At 38.3% G+C, this 17,472-nt stretch overlaps 2 protein-coding genes across 4 annotated transcripts in view; one reads left to right on the top strand and one right to left on the bottom strand.

The window, feature by feature from the left end:
* UBAC2 (UBA domain containing 2) overlaps nucleotides 1-17,472 on the bottom strand; it is a 187,149-nt gene that overhangs the window by 124,490 nt on the left and 45,187 nt on the right. The window contains exon 4 of the mRNA XM_054446144.2: nucleotides 17,131-17,240. Coding sequence (XP_054302119.2) covers nucleotides 17,131-17,240 — 110 coding nt within the window. The remainder of the gene's footprint in view (nucleotides 1-17,130; nucleotides 17,241-17,472) is intronic.
* On the top strand, nucleotides 52-8,510 carry GPR18 (G protein-coupled receptor 18). Of its 3 annotated transcripts, XM_054446149.2 has the most exons (4): nucleotides 85-166; nucleotides 3,251-3,683; nucleotides 4,230-4,341; nucleotides 6,169-8,510. In XM_054446149.2, exon 4 carries the CDS (start codon nucleotides 6,203-6,205, stop codon nucleotides 7,196-7,198), a length of 996 nt encoding a protein of 331 aa, XP_054302124.1. In that variant the 5' UTR covers nucleotides 85-166; nucleotides 3,251-3,683; nucleotides 4,230-4,341; nucleotides 6,169-6,202; the 3' UTR covers nucleotides 7,199-8,510. The 3 variants fall into 3 exon arrangements, with proteins under 3 accessions (XP_054302122.1, XP_054302123.1, XP_054302124.1); XM_054446147.2 differs by lacking the exon at nucleotides 4,230-4,341 and having other exon boundaries at nucleotides 52-166; XM_054446148.2 differs by lacking the exon at nucleotides 4,230-4,341 and having other exon boundaries at nucleotides 63-198.

Genomic DNA, 17,472 nt, shown 5'->3' with positions numbered 1-17,472 from the left:
AAGGTTGTGTGCCTCACAATAACCACGGAGTTCTACTCAATCTGCTGCCTTGACGACTCTGGATCTCTCTTCTGATAGTAAAATGTCACACTGCAAACTCTGGGCCTGGGGTCCCATGGGACTTCAGTGGTTCCAGGACTGATTTCACTGCCATCACTTATATACGGTTAGATATGGATTCAACTTGTTTGCTGTGAGGTTAAGTGTCTGAATGTCCACATGTCTATAAATCTTTAAAACTACACACAAAAATTGCTAAAGACAAGCAATTTGGGAATATTAAATTTACAATACAATTTAGGAAACCAAACAGAAAGGAGGTATACTAACTGGGTTAGAAGATTATAGCTGTAAATTGTTGGGACTTAAGAAAAACCACACATGTAGACAAATAGTTTCTCAATCTTCTTTATCCAGAAACTCTTACTATTCAACATATCTCCCCTACACCCACACCCAAACAGCAGTCAGTCTAGATACAAGTTTGAGAAACAGAAAGGAGGGGACAAAGGTTGGAGGATGTCAAGGCCAAAGGACAGGCCTCTCCTCTAGTTCAGAGCACTCTTTGTCTGCCTCACACCCTCTTCTCCCTGGGGACTGGCTGTGTGCTGCCTGTCCCCATGCTGGGATGCATGAACAGTAACAACAGTGGACCCCTGGTCCCCACACTGATGGGAGGCAACAAGGATAAGCTGCCCTCACACTTGCTATGCTAACAGAACAGGAAATATTATTTTACCCGTGGCATAGACAAATGTCTAATATAGAAACATGTTTTATAGTGGGAATTTGCTATACAGATCTATTAACTACATTCTTTCTCATTAAAAACTGGCTTAACTGAATTATATTCACTCAAAAACTGGTTTCTAGTGCTAAAATCAAAATTCACTTATGGCTTTTAATATCAAAACCAAAACCCAAAACTGCAGCTAAAACACACTATTTGATAAAGCAAAGGGAATCTTGCAGTCTCTGGGAATAAGTAAAATCCCTCTTTTGCAAGTGAAAAATTTCTCTTTCACTCATATTCCAAACTAAGTGAAGAAATTAAAGCTGCATGAATGGTCCCTGAATAAATTCCTCTGTTTGGAAAAAAAAAAAAATCATTAGGTTCAAGTATTAAAGAAACTTGTGTCTACATTATACAAGTTGAATCCTTGACCCATGTTTACTTGCTGTCAAATGATTGGGCAGTTTCTTCTATAATTCCCTGCCAACACAAAACCATCACGAAGATCCAGGAGCACAGCAAATGGGGGTCAATGCTACAGGGCTCATGGGTTGCGGGGGAGGACTACAGACCTCAAGGCCTTGCCTAAGTCTCCCCATCTCATAAGCTGGTCAAAGTGTCCCTGCCTGCTGACTCAAGGCCCAGACATTTATCCATTCCTCCCCCAACCTCTCCATTTCTTCACCTACTTGTTCAGTCAGAAATTCAACCAATATGAAATGCCTCTTCTCTACACACGTATGCAACACATGCCAACTCTCAAGGTATGCAATTTAGTGGAGGAGAAAAAGCAAGTAAATATGCAGTAACAATGCAAACATGTGCCACTACAGGGATAGGTACCAAGTGCTAAGGAAACCTGCAGGGATGAACAACCAGCCCAGCTTCGGAGGGCAGAAAAACCAGCCCAGCTTCGGATGGCAGAGAAAGCCATCCTTTCCTCAGCCATTCCTGAGGAAGGTAGCTACAAGAATAAAGAGCAGCAGGCCACGCCATCAGGTGGGAGACAGTGGTGAGGAACGCCACAGTGGGTAGAACAGCATGTGAGAGGCAGGAAGAGCAAATGTAGCCAGTCCAGAGGGCTGGAATGGAGAGCAAGACGAAGAAAAAGTGAGAGCTCACCCCAACCTGAAGCCAGGCCTATGGAGAGCCCTCAGGTGCTCCTGGATGCCTCCTCTAAGAGTCTGGCAATTCAGAAACAAGAATGCCCCTGGGTACCGTGAAGAACTCAAGTCTTGATGAAAGGACTCTTCTAGACACATGCCATCAATGTATCTGCTGATTTTAGCAGCAATGGGGAAGCTAATCAACACTTAATTTTAGGAAAGTCCTAAGCTATGTGAATAAGGCAAAGGACAGATTAGGTCTGCATGCAGGCAGATTTCTGTCCAGCTGAAACATCAAACTCCTGTGTGATGTATGAAATGTAACATCACATATAAAAAATTGATGAATGTGATTCAGCCATAAGAAGTCCTATCTAGTGGACAGATCAATATAATCACCTTGTAAGAAGTTATTACAGTGGGAGAAACTGGGCCTGGCTTTACCTTGAGTTCTTAAGCAAGTAACTGGCCTTCAATTTCTTCATCCACACAAGAAATAGTTGCTATGGTTGTCTCCAACACTTCTAAAACCCATCATTCTGGCAGGTTGTAACAATCAAAAGTATTTTATCACCAAAGGCAAGGATTTAAGTAACTTTTCTAAGCCACAGACTTAATATGGTTTTGTCTGAGGAAAAAAAAAAAAAAGGATGGACCCCAAACTGTCTAAAATTCAAAAAAAAAAATACACTTAAGTTCATGAACCCTTTAAAAGTTGACAAACCATGCATAACCAAACACAAAGATAATTAAAATTTTAGGATAAGCAAATGAGAGATAATTTTTTTTAAGAAATGAGAAAGTAAAACAAAATTAACCTAACAAGGCAGGCAGCGATTCGTTGCTCACTTCCCTTTCTGCTGGTTTCATTTCCCTTCTTCGGTGAAAACACTCTTAATATGTAAATCAGTCCACTAAAGACTTCAGAGTCCTTTCTGCTAAGATTTGCAGAAATTTTTATGCAAAAGAAATTATTTCTAGACTTCCATGCACTAGAAAAGCAGACTTACAAAATACAGCAAACTAAAGTGGATAAATGTATGTGGCAAAGCAGAAGCAATTAATCAAGGATCCTACTTTTAAGCATTTAGAAATGTTTAAATAGTAAAAAGTGGAAATGTGGATATTCTACAATTTTTAATAACTTAGTAGTAAAAAGTGAGACTCCATTTAGGAGTACCTACTAAGTGCCAGGTACTATGTTAAGCACTTGACATCTTTCTGGTTTAGGGCCCTCACAATCCTACTGGATATAGTATTATCTCTATTTCAACTGTACAGAAATGAAGTAGGAAGAAAGGGTTAGTCAGAGTGGGTAGGTAACTAGACAAAGTCACACACCTTAGAAAGCAAAGAAGCTAGACTTTAAACCCCCTTTTACTCAATATCAAATCTCCTTCTCTTTCCATAGATGATGCAGACTTTAAGCATCAAAGTACACAAACTGAAGAAACTTTATCTTTTGTATATAATTATCTTAACTATATGCCATCATTTCAAGGGGAGCTTATGCTAAGTGTAACTTCATAAACAAATCATTTGTGAAAGAGAAAAACCACATCCAGGGTAAAGTCATAGGGTGAAAAAGCCTACTTCAGAGAGCACTTCCTGAAAGAGACAAAGCAGCAATTAAAGTCAGCCCAGCACCAACTTCGATGCCAAGCGTTACACTGGAAACTACTTTTTAAAGCAACAAAAGAGTCTAAAACAAAATACAACATTTCTTAAATACACTGTTTCCAGGAGGAGCTATTTTAACAGAAGCAACTCAAAGATATCCCTTTGACAGAAGTGGAAGTGCTGAAAAATGCTCATCTCTCACACAGACTTTTGATGGACAGGAGGTAAGCAGCATTTAATTAACTTCATGATTATTGTCAAAAGTAATGCTTTATGTACTACATTTCAAAAATCATTTCATTTTAATAATACAGGCTGGGCGCAATGGCCCACACCTGTAACTCCAACACTTTGGGAGGCCAAGGCAGGAGGATCAGTTGTGCCCAGGAGCAACATAGTGAGACCCCGTCTCTATAAAAAAAAAATTTAATTAAAAAAATAAACATAACAAACTATGTTGGTGAAAGACCTTGAAATAGGCTATATAATCATCTTTCCACATTAATATGATTTTACATTTATTTTCAATATTGCTTTACATTAATAGTAAATGTAATTTTTTTCAACTTAAGGAAAGAAAATGTTTATGGTAAATCATATGTATATTTAGGAATGTCCATCACGTTTTCAATTACATTGTTTCATGAAATAACTTAATGGTTTTTAAGAAAAGAAAAGCTACAGATAATCATGGTATCTACAGCTTTTTAAAAGCTGACTTTAAAGTCAATCACTTTTCAATATTTATCCAAAAATTTCTGTGTTTGCAGAGCACAATCAATACTATAATGCCTAAACGTGAGCAAATGAATACAAGTATTGGTGACAAGCTACATAAAAACAGCTTGAGCATAACATGGGAAAAAAGACTCAAGATGGTTTGTAAGTACAGGACTTATGTCACAAAATTAAAGGATGAGGATAGGTGAAGGGAGTCCTGATGCAATACTAAAAAAGAAAAACAAATAAAAAATTTCATTTATAATTGCTACTATTTAAGAATGCATTCCAGTTAAAAATAAGATTTAAGCCTCCAAGATTACTCTCCTTTGAATGACACTAGAGATATAATTTTTCTCTGTAGCACTTTCCTCATTTGATAGAAATTAATATTCTAGTCACACTAATATCTGGAAATTTTAGTATGTTTTTAAATATATAGAATTATACTCCTAAATCATATTTAACCTAAATATTTGAGAAGGAAAGAAGGAGAAGAAGGGAAGGAAGGAAGGGAAGGGAAGGGAAGGGAAGGGAAGGGAAGGGAAGAGAAGGGAAAGGAAGGGAAGGGAAGGAAAGGGAAGGGAGGGAAGGAAGCGAAGGAAGGGAAGGAAGGAAAGGAAGGGAAGTAAGGGAAGGAAGGGAGGGGAGGGAAGGGAAGGGAAGGGAAGGGAAGGAAGGAAAGGAAGGGAAGTAAGGGAAGGGAGGGGAGGGAAGGGCAGGGAAGGGAAGGGAAGGGAAAGGAAGGGAAGGGAAGGGAAGGGAAGAGAAGGGAAGGGAAGCGAAGGGAAGGGAAGAGAAGGGAAGGAAGGCAGGCAGGTACGTTTCTTGTGTTTATCCACAGCAATTGCTCAAGTTAATTCTTAATTATCAATAGCCCGTGATGCCACTGACCACAGACAGCAAATCTCCCCCATAGTTTTCCTTAAAGAGAAATTCTGGGCTGATTTCAAGACAGCCCACTCTGCAAAGTGACATTTTTGAAGGAAACTTTTCATCCACCCCCGTATTTCAAGGGGATGCCACAGGCTCCATCTCATTGCAGCAAAGTCTATTTTTGAAGTCTGTTGTTGGTGTTGCATCATGGGGGAGTGAAGTGTCACACTGAGGAGTCAATGATATTTGCAACCCCAAATAACCTCCTTTCCATTTAAAATGGACGGTTTTTTTTTTTTTTTTTTGGTGGTGGAAATTTATAAGTTTCTACATACACCTCAAGTTACTGAATGACTTCTTATTAATATCCACTTGTCTTAGATACTCCTTTTTTGGATTTACTTTGAAAATTTTTAAATTTAAATAATATTGAAGCTTCTGAATCTAGATGGAATGAGGATATGAAAGTTACTAATGGCACTAGCTTTTTTCAAGGTGCTGCTTTCTGTGAACCACGAAAGTAGAGCAGCTGAAATCACAAAACCTGGAAGACTTGGCATTACGTACTCCCAACTGTGCATTAGAAAATAGCTCATCTATTGCTCTAACAGTCTAGTTCTTGATCTGCTGACCATGGCACAAAACATTGCTGTTTCTAGACCTATGGTAATTTAAAGAGAACATAAGGTAATAAATATTATGAAGTGTTTCCACTTTAAAAAAAACAAAAAGTTTAATAGTCAGCTACACAAATCTTCATTTTCAAACTAGAGAATTACAAACTAGAGTTTTTTTAGCAGAGTAGAGTTGCTGTGAGTCATCTCATCAAAAGTTCCTTCCTTTATTTATTCATCAATTCAGTAAATATTTATTTATTGAGTACCTATTACATGCTCAATAGACAGTGGGGCTATAGCTGTAACAAAGGAAAAGTTCCCATTCTCTCTCAAATGAGAATTACTGTGAATGTTCAGTAGTTAATCAGTTGAATCGTTCCTTGATTAAATGCTCTCGAACTTAAAATTCACTGGCAGTCAAGCTGAGTGGGAGAATGTTAAGCATTTATTTTTTAACCAAGAATTTTATTCTTATTTTTCTTAACTATTTTTACAGTTTCTAAGTATCATGCCTACCAACAAGCTGTAAAATGATCACCCTGAACACTCAAGATCAACCTGTCCCTTTTAACAGCTCACATCCAGATGAATACAAAATTGCGGCCCTTGTCTTCTATAGCTGTATCTTCATAATTGGATTATTTGTTAACGTCACTGCATTATGGGTTTTCAGTTGTACCACCAAGAAGAGAACCACGGTAACCATCTATATGATGAATGTGGCATTAGTGGACTTGATATTTATAATGACTTTACCCTTTCGAATGTTTTATTACGCAAAAGATGAATGGCCATTTGGAGAGTACTTCTGCCAGATTCTTGGAGCTCTCACAGTGTTTTACCCAAGCATTGCTTTATGGCTTCTTGCCTTTATTAGTGCCGACAGATACATGGCCATTGTGCAGCCGAAGTATGCCAAAGAACTTAAAAACACGTGCAAAGCCGTGCTGGCGTGTGTGGGAGTCTGGATAATGACCCTGACCACGACCATCCCTCTGCTACTGCTCTATAAAGACCCAGATAAAGACTCCACTCCCGCCACCTGTCTCAAGATTTCCGACATCATCTATCTAAAAGCTGTGAACGTGCTGAACCTCACTCGACTGACATTTTTTTTCTTGATTCCTTTGTTCATCATGATTGGGTGCTACTTGGTCATTATTCATAATCTCCTTCATGGCAGGACGTCTAAGCTGAAACCCAAAGTCAAGGAGAAGTCCATAAGGATCATCATCACACTGCTGGTGCAGGTGCTCGTCTGCTTTATGCCCTTCCACATCTGTTTCGCTTTCCTGATGCTGGGAACGGGAGAGAACAGTTATAATCCCTGGGGAGCCTTTACTACCTTCCTCATGAACCTCAGCACGTGTCTGGATGTGATTCTCTACTACATCGTTTCAAAACAATTTCAGGCTCGAGTCATTAGTGTCATGCTATACCGTAATTACCTTCGAAGCATGCGCAGAAAAAGTTTCCGATCTGGTAGTTTACGGTCACTAAGCAATATAAACAGTGAAATGTTATGAATAATAGGAAGGTTCTTTCATTTCAATCCCATCAAAATTCACTTCACTAACTACTCTGGTGTCAATGGATATTCTGTATAATACTATCAAGTCCCTTTTCTCTTGAAAAAATAAATTCATTATCTTCATTTTAAAAACTTATATAAAACATTTTTGTGAATTATTCGGAGAAAAGCATCTGATCTTTCAGAGTCAAGCCTTGTTCACGCAGATAATTAACTTTTTGCACTTCTATGTGCAAGTGACACATGTATGTTAATCAAGTCAGTAGGGGGGAAATCGAGCTGCCATACAAAATAATTTGATTAAATTATTTTCTATCTAGATGCAGCTCCCTTAGGTCTAATTTGCACTAGGAATGGAATTATAAATCCAATACTTTATGTCCCAAACACTGGCTTCCAGAATTCCTATATAAGAAATTATGTTGAACTCATTACTGTTACTTACTACAAGGCAAAATTAATAGGAACAAGAACCCAAGGGGCCTGTTAAAGCCATCCCCATCAGCCCTCCCCTACTCTGAATTCATTCTTTTGAAAACAGAGGATAGTCATTCAACAAACACTGAGAGCCTACTATGCACCAAACCCTATTTAGGACTAATGATGAAAATCTAACCTGAGATGCTATTTCTATCCAATAATCCAAGTTCATTTCTATCATGTGAAGTTTCCACTATATGGCGAAATGCCATTCTCCAATACAAACAGTTTGCTCTCCTTATGTGGTTAAAGATACCATTTTTACAAAAGAAGTTAACTGATTTTTTTTCCCAGGCCATATGTCACAGCATAAATAGTACTAGTAGGAACCTTGGATTCTTAGCCTTGCCATTTAATTTCTCCTAATAAAGTAACAAACCAAGTAACTTATCCATCTAAAAGAAAAAAGATGAACTATAATCTGTAAAGCCCCTATTATCCTTAATACTTATGGAAGTAAAATAAATGATTCAACTATAACTTCCTCTCTGCTAAATTACCTTTATCACTCTTAATATGATCATATCCTACTGGGGCTTAGAACCAAATACATGCATTGGTTAGAAATTTATTTCTGGCTGGGCGTGGTGGCTCACGCCTGTAATCCCAGCACTTTGGGAGGCTGAGGTGACGGATCACTTGAGGTCAGGAGTTCGAGACCAGCCTGGCCAATATGGTGAAACCCCATCTCTACTAAAAATACAAACATTAGCCAGGCATGATGGCAGGTTCCTGTAATCCCAGCTACTCGGGAAGCTGAGGCAGGAGAATAGCTTGAACCCAGTAGGCAGAGGCTGCAGTGAGCTAAGATTACGCCATTGCACTCCAGCCTGGGTAACACAGCGAGACTCCATCTCAAAAAAAAAAGAAATTAATTTCTGGAAATAACATAGGTAAATTCATATTCCTTAAAAAAAAAAAAAAAGATAAACACAAAAAGTCTAACAATAAAATGGCATTTTTGCACTAGAAGGTCCCTTAGACAATCTTCTTAGTACAATTCTTCTGTTCGAAATATAAAAACCTGAAGTCTGAAGAGGTTATGTGACTTGCTCAGCTAAAGAACCACATCTAGAAACCAAGGTCAGTTCTTTCATGTCAAACACCAATTTTTCAATAATAAAAAGCAAACATGCTTAAAGAATGTAAACATTCTCAGAGCTACATAAGGTGGTACTGAGATGCAGTTTCTCAATAAAGAGAAAAACACAGTTTTTAGTTTCGACAGACAAATGAGTAAAATATATATCTTTATATATTTTATATACATAAAGTATCTTTATGGATATTATATCTTTATATATTATTTATATATCTTACATATATTTAACATATAATTATTTCTAAAACAAGAAAAACAACTCTTGTATTTGATATGTAGGTTTATTGTACACATATACATAGTCAGAGCCTACTCTCAACCATACAGATGACTCTACTCTTAAATTTATTAGATGGAAAAGTTCTCTGCCATAGCTTCTCTTGATAAGAAGAGTTTAGTCTCAGAGCAAAAAGCACAACAAAAGATTCTATTGATACAAAATCAACAAAGTGAAAATGTATGCTGTGATTCTCACAGTAAAATTGTAAATAATCTAAATTATAATTTAATTGTAGATCACTTAGAAGTTATTTTTTAAATAATTTACTTAGCATTATAACCAAATACATTTTAACATAATATGTAAAAATTCAAAATTTCACTGTATTCTGGAAAACAATGTAACATCCACATATAAATACTAACAAAAAATAATAGGTATATAAGGCCAGATGTGTGGCAGGAATGAGTTACTAGAAATGCCTAATACATATGGCTTTTAAGAATGGAGTTATTTCTACTTTCAAAACCTAATGGTTACATTTTCTGAGTTTAAATCATAGTCATGAGCATCTATCATATGTCAGCTACAATTTCTATGCAAAGCACTAGAAAAAGAAATGAACAGGTCTGTGGTTCAAAGGCCATCCCTTACAGTCTTACAGGGGCTACACTGTAATCAAGGCTTGCTTGCTCTTCAACATTACTAAATGTAGGGCAATGAGTACATAAAGTGAAACTTGGTTCTCCCTCAAAGAGCCAGTGGGTAGCCTAGGAGGCACAGACCATGACAATGTAATATAATAAATACTAACAGAGATAATTAATACATGTGTTGTAATACACATAATAAGGGCAATTAATCCTGCCAAAGGGCAAGAGGAAGCAGAAAGCAAGCCAAGTAGGCATGAGAATGCAAATGCGTAGCAAGCGAAGAAAGCTGGATGACCAGCTGGGAAGTGGTTTGAGAGACTAGCTGGTGGTCAGATGAGGAGGACTCTGAAAGGAAAGAAGAGCTGGGCATGGTAGCACGTGCCTATAATCCCAGCTACTCAGGAGGCTGAGGTGGGAGGACTGGGCTTGAGCCTAGGAGTTCAAGGCCAGCCTGGATAACATGGCAAGACCTTGTCTCTTAAGAAAAGCAATACATGGAAGGGGTATACGCTTGCTCCTAGAAGCTTGGCTTAAGAGAGCTTTTTTAATTCTCGGTACTACCCTTTGAAGCACAGAATACCCACAGTTGACATGTGAGGGTCATCTATAAACTGAGCTCAGGAAATGGAGCTTGAGAGAAGCAACTTGCTCAAGATTTCACATAACTAGTAAGTGGCAGAGCTGGAATCTCAAATCTGGTCTGTCTGATGGCAAAGACCATGCTGTTTCCACTATTCCAGACTGCCTGGATAGCATCTTGGAGGAATCTGACTTTTATTCTGATGGAAATGAGAATTTGAGGGTTTTTAAAAGAACCAGTGTGGTTAAGCCTGCATTTTAGAAAGATAACTTCTGACAGCATTGTATGGAATGCTTTGAAATTCACAGGGAAACTAGTTAGAGAATTACTGTAAAAAAGTAGACAAGAAAAGATTTAAGAGTTTAGACTGGGATAATAATGACAGTAGAAGTAGAGAAGAAGGGATGAATGAATGAGTTATTCAAGACTTTGAATTACTAAGACTCAGTGCCAGAAGTCCTAGCCAGAGCAACTAGGCAAGAGAAAGAAAGAAAAGGCATCCAAATAGGAAAGCTCAAACTATCTCTCTTTACTGACAATACGATTCTATACCTAGAAAACCCTAAAGACTCTGCCAAAAGGCTCCAGGAATCAAGAAACAACTTCACTAGAGTTTCGGGATGCCAAATCAATGTAGAAAGATCAGTAGTAGCATTTCTATACACCAATAACTTAGTTCAAGCTCAGAGTCAAACCGAGAACACAACACACATAAAAAGATACCTAGGAATACATCTAACCACGAAGGTAAAAGATCTCTACAAGAACTACAAAACACTGCCGAAAAAATCAAAGATGGCCAGGCTTGGTGGCTCATGCCTATAATCCCGGCACTTTGGGAGGCCAAGGCAGGCTGATCACGAGGTCAGGAGATCAAGACCATCCTGGCTAACGCAGTGAAACCCCGTCTCTACTAAAAAATACAAAAGAAAGTAGCCGGGAATGGTGGTACGCACCTGTAATCCCAGCTACTCAGGAGGCTGAGGCAAGAGAATCGCTTGAATCTGGGAGGCAGAGGTTGCAGTGAGCCAAGATCACACCACTGCACTCCAGCCTGGGTGACAGAGTGAGACTCCATCTCAAAAAAAAAAAAGAAAAAAGAAAAAAATCAAAGATGACACAAACAAACGGAAAAAGCATTCTATTCTCATGGACTGAAACAATCAATATCATTAAAATGGCCATACTGACCAAAGGAATCTACTGATTCAAGGCTATTCCTAGCAAACCACAACGTCATTTTTCACAGAATTAGAAAAAATTATTCTAAAATTCATATAGAACCAAAAAAAGAGCCCCAAATAGCCAAAGCAATCCTAAGGAAAAGAAAAAAGAAAAGGAAAAAAAGCCAGAGGCATCACATTACCTGACTTCAGACTATAAGGCTACAGTAAGCAAAACAGCATGGTACTGGTACAAAAACAGACATACAGACCAGTGGAACAGAATAGAGAACCCAGAAATAAAGCCTCACACCTACAGCCATCTGATATTCAACAAAGTTCACAAAAAATAAACAGTGGTGAAAGGATTCCTTATTCAATAAATGGTGCTAGGATAGCTGGCTAGTCATATGCAGAAAATGAAACTGTACCCCTACCTTGCACCACATACAAAAATTAATTCAAGATGGAGTAAAGATATAAATGTAAGACCTCAAACTATAAGAATCCTAGAAGAAAACCTATGAAACACCATTCTGGACATCGGCCTTGGGCAAGAATTTGTGACTAAGTCCCCAAAAGCAATTGCAATGAAAACAAAAATTGACAAATGGGACCCATTTAAACTAAAGAGCTTCTGCACAGCAAAATAAACTATCAACAGAGTAAACAAACAACCTATAAAATGGGAGAAAATACTCACAAACTGCATCTGACAAAGGTCTAATGTCCAGAATCTATAAGGAGCTTGATTCAACAAGCATAAAACAACCCCATTAAAAAGTGGGCAAAAGACACGAACAGATACTTTCCAAAAGAAGACACACAAACAGCCAACACACAAGAAAAAATGCTCAACGGTAATCATCAGAGAAATGCAAATGAAAACCACAATGAGATACCATCTCACACCAGTCAGAATGGCTACTAAAAAGCCAAAAAACAACAGATGCTGGTGAGATCTGGGAAGAAAAGGGAAACTTATACACTGTTGTATATAAGTGAGAAAAAGGAACACTTATACACTGTTGGTGGGAATGTAAATTAGTTCAGCCACTATAGAAAGCAGTTTGGAGATTTCTCAAAGAACTTAAAACAGGACTACCATTCCACCCAGCAATCCCACTACTGAGTACATAGCCAAAACAAAATAAATCATTCTACCAAAAAGACACATGCACTCACATGTTCATCGCAGAACTATTCACAATAGCAAAGACATGGAATCAACCTAAGTGCCCATCAGCAATGGACCGGATAAAGAAAATATGGTACATACACACCATGATGCAGCCATAAAAAAGAATGAAATCATGTCCTTTGCAGCAACATGGACGCAGCTGGAGGCCATTATCCTAAATAAATTAATGCAGGAACAGAAAATCAAATACCACATGAACTCACTTAAAAGTGGGAGCTAAACACTGGGTATACATGGACATAAAGATGGCAGCAACAGACACGGAAGACTATTAGAGGGGGAAGAAGGGAGGGGGAAGGAGGGAGGGGAGCAAGGGTTGAAAAACTAACTACTGGATACCACGCTCACTACCTGGGTGACGGGATCATCTGTACCCCAAACCTCAGCATCATGCAATGTACTCATAAAACAAACCTTCACATGTACCCCCTGAATCTGAAAGTTGAAATTTCAAAAAATAAAAACTAAGACTCAGTGACCTACCCCACTGACAAGCAAAATGAAAGATTTCCAGCTTGCATGACTCCGAGTAGATGCTACTAATTAAAATAAGAAGAAAGAGGGGAAGAGGACAGAGAGGAGGCCAGAAGAGAAGAGAGCTTCTGAACATGAGTTTTCTTTGAGTCTATAAATCATTAGGAAATAAGACTCTGGACCAGACATGGTGGTCACGCCTATAATCCCAGCACTTTGGGAGGCCAAGGCAGGAGGATCGCTGGAGGCCAGGAGTTTGAAACCAGCCTGGGCAAAATAACAAGACCCCATCTCTACAAAAACAAACAAACAAACAAACAAAAAATGGCCGGGTGCAGTGGCTCACGCCTGTAATCCCAGCACTTTGGGAGGCCAAGGCAGGTGGATCATCTGAGGTCAGGAGTTTGTGATCAGCCTGACCAATACAGTGAAACCTTGTCCTATTAAAAATACAAAAAAATTAGCCAGGCATGGTGGCAAATCCAGCCACTCAGGAGGCTAAGGCAGAAGAATCGCTTGAACCAGGGAGGCGGAGGTTGCAGTGAGCAGAAATCATGCCATTGCACTGCAGCCTGGGCGGCAAGAGTGAAACTCTGTCTCAAAAAAAAAAATAGCTGGGCATAGTGTCACACCTATAGTCACAGCTACTCAGGAGGCTGAGCTGGGAGGATTGCTTGAACCCAGGAGTTTGTGGTGACAGTGAGCTATGATCTCACCACTGTACTCTAGGCCTGGGCAACTGAATAAGACCTCATTTCTAAAAATAAAATAAAAGAAAGAAAGGAAATAAGACTCAAGAAATATCAGGAGAGTAGTGTGGGTTGGAAATAGAGAGCTGGGAAGCAAACAATACTTGTTCACTGTAGTTGAAATCAAGAAAGTGGGCAAGATAGCCCAAAAAGCTTGAGAAAAGAGCTGCACGCAGTAACTAAGTCAGAAAGAATTAGGAGGGAGTAGTGTGTGGGACTCAAGAGAGCAGGTGGTTTCATGAAATAACGAGAGGTTAAAAGCATTTAATTTGCTACTGGAAGGTTAAAGAGGATGGCCAGTGGCTTTAGAAATTAGGTGGCCACTGGTGACCTTTATAAGAGAAGTTCCTATAGTGGTGAGGTAAAAAAAAAAAAAGAGAGAGATAATTAAATAGGAAGTAAAGAACTATAGAGAGTGCAGATAAATTTGGTACTGATGGGAAAGAAAAATATTAGATGTTAGGTGAAAAACACTGAAAGCTGTAAAGCACGTATTTTTATTTTAAGTTCCGGGGATACATGTGCAAAACGTGCAGGTTTATTACAGAGGTATACATGTGCCATGGTGGTGTGCTGCACGTATCGACCTGTCATCTAGGTTTTAAGCCTCACATGCATTAAGTATTTCTCCTAATGCTCTCCCTTCCCTTGTCCCCCACCCACAGACAGCCCCAGTGTGTGATGTTCCCCTCCCTGTGTCCATGAAGTACATTGATTTAAAAAAAAACAACACAGTAGTTTTCTCTCTTTAGTTTTTGAAACTTTGCTACCATCAATAAAAGATATATTTGTGGCTAGGTGCAGTGGCTCACACCTGCAATTCCAGCACTTTGGGAGGCCAAGAAAGGAGGATCACTTGAGCCCAGGAATTCAAGACCAGCCTAGACAACACAGCAAAACCTTTTCTCTACCAAAAAATAATAATAACAAAAATGTTTTTAAGCGATACATTTACATTACACAAAGTTTACTTGTTGAACTGTGTTCCAAAAAGTCTATGTCTGAGAAAGCCTCAAGATTTAACAAAGTCATACTATATACCATAATGTTTTGTGACTTGAAAAGGAAAAGAAATATATTCTCATTCAGGAGATGGCTGAATTAACATTTATAGTGTCTTTTGAAGGGGATGCTATAACTTTTCAATTTATTCAAGTTTGTAACTCTTGCTACAAACTGAGATTTAAATAGGTAAATCCCTTCCCTCTTCTGAGAGTAAGCAAAAATATTCCCACCAACTTCAAAATTGAATCAATCTTTTTATGTACTAGTTAATAGGATTCCAAAATTAAATAAATGAATATGAAAGTTCTACTGTCATTCGACTCCATGTGCAGCAGGAAAAAGAAGACAAGGAGACAGTGTAAATAAGAATAATGCTAAGTTACTATCCATCTCCAAAGTTCATTCTAACACAGACACACATACCTCCCATCACTCAGTAGGCTATAAAGGAACCAAAAAGAACTGGCCTGATAGATGTTTTGGGGAAAACTGATGATTTAGCAATGCTGCTGCTTTCCTGAGTCAATGTGGAATCATTCCTGATGACTACACTATTTTCCCCAATAACAGAATACTCAACTTTAACTTCTCAGTCTAATTACAATGACCACCTGTGGAATTCAAACTGCATGCTAATTATGACACAGAACTTTATGCCTCCATTCAAACATTATTCAGAATCATACATTATTAAAACAGCTAAAGGTCAACATTCATGGATATTCACACCAACTATAATTCACAAAAGGCAGCTACACTGTAAACATTAACAATGCAGGTACGAAAGCTATTAGAACACTAACTATAATTTTAAAATAGGGATCCAAAGTGAATTTGAATCAAGATACATACAGTAGCTTAATAGTTCTCAAAACATATACTTAAAATTAAAAGGAGACTGAAGATAGTACACACAGAATTTTAAATATCTGGTATCTATATTTCATACTATCTCATTTCCCAAATAGTGTCTCAGATACTTCATTCAGATGCTTGGAGGTCATTTACATGTCCTAACACTAACAACTCTGCTCCTAGATTCTAATTATTTCACACACTAATACGTGGTTTTTTGTTTGTTTTTTGAGGCGGAATCTCACTCTGTCGCCCAGGCTGAAGTGCAGCGGCGCGATCTCGGCTCACTGCAACCTCTGCCTCCCGGGTTCAAGCGATTCTTCTGCCTCAGCCTCCTGAGCAGCTGGGACTATGTGCCACCACCCCCGACTAATTTTTGTATTTCTAGTAGAGATGGGGTTTCACCTTATTGACCAGGCTGGTCTTGAACTCCTGACCTCGTGATCCGCCCACCTTGGCCTCCCAAAGGTGGCATGAGCCACCGCGCCCAGCCTGTTTTTTTGTTTGTTTGTTTGAGATGGAGTCTCGCTCTGTCAACTCTACTCCTAGATTCTAGTTATTTCACACACTAATACATGGTTTTTGTTTTTTTTAAAGAAGATCAATGCAATATGAAAGCATACAAATTCTGAGTGGGGTTGGCCACGGCAGGTTGTCTACAAAGTTATAACCTATACACTGGCTTTGTTTTATGTTTGATGGAAGTGTTTAAACATTATCAGCTTTTAAAAAATTATTCTTTAGAAGCTTAACTTCGTACAAATTAATTTTGTTTCCTAATCTAATTAAACGATATTTTTGTGTTTAGTTCATAAAATTACAAAGACAAATTTCACTATAAAAACACACAAAACTAATTCTATCAGGATCAGAATAGGAAATTCACTTAAAATTCTCTAAAACACAAACTTTCAAAGCTAAAAAAAGAATGTGCCTGGGCACGGTGGCTCACACAGTGGCTCAAGCACTTTGAGAGGCCGAGGTGGGTGGATCACCTGAGGTCAGAAGTTCAAGACCAGCCTGGCTAACATGGTGAAACCCTGTCTCTACTAAAAAATACAAAAATTAGCCGGGCGTGGTGGCACGTGCCTGTAGTCCCAGCTACTCAGGAGGCTGAGGCAGGAGAATCGCTTGAACCCAAGAGGCGGAGGTTGTAGTGAGCCGAGATCGTGCCAATGCACTCCAGCCTGGGTGACAGAGCGAGACTCTGTCTCAAAAAAAAAAAAAGTAAAATAAATTTTAAAGAAATAATTAATATAAAATTGATTCTATTTCAAGAACATAATAAAAATGTAGGCATGGAGTAGACTTTTTTTTACATATAAAATCAATTTAACTATATCTAGAAGTTTAAAAATTCTTTTACTAACTTTCACATATAATAATAACACTTTAAATCAGATTCAAGTAGTTCTAAATTAAGTCAATCTTTAAGTGCTACTTACAATCCAGAAGGCAAATTACTAGCTGCAGTGATGCCAAAGAAATACTGCATAGCTTCGATGAGGAGAAAGTCAAATAAGGCTGACAAAACCCAGGAACCCAGCAAAAACGACTACAAAATAAAACAGCAGAGAAATTATAGAGATGAGTCTCCTAAAAATAAACTAACATTTATTCAGCTAGAATCAGCTCAGAGGTGTGTATTCATATGTATGTGTGTGTGTATGTATATATACACATGCATATGTGTGTATATATATTCGAAATTATTTGTTTTTATTAAAATAGACTTTAGAAAATGGGCGGGGTAAACCCATATTGCTCAAATGTATTAACATCCATAA

Source organism: Pongo pygmaeus, chromosome 14, assembly GCF_028885625.2.
Source record: "Pongo pygmaeus isolate AG05252 chromosome 14, NHGRI_mPonPyg2-v2.0_pri, whole genome shotgun sequence".
NCBI classification, from domain to species: Eukaryota; Metazoa; Chordata; class Mammalia; order Primates; family Hominidae; genus Pongo; species Pongo pygmaeus.
The sequence above is the reverse complement of the archived record's forward strand: the minus strand, read 5'-3'. Positions and strand labels throughout refer to the sequence as shown.

Coding starts and splice junctions, on each gene's coding strand:
- GPR18 (XM_054446147.2), top strand. CDS start 6,203: ATGATCACCCTGAACACTCAAGATCAACCTGTCCCTTTTAACAGCTCA.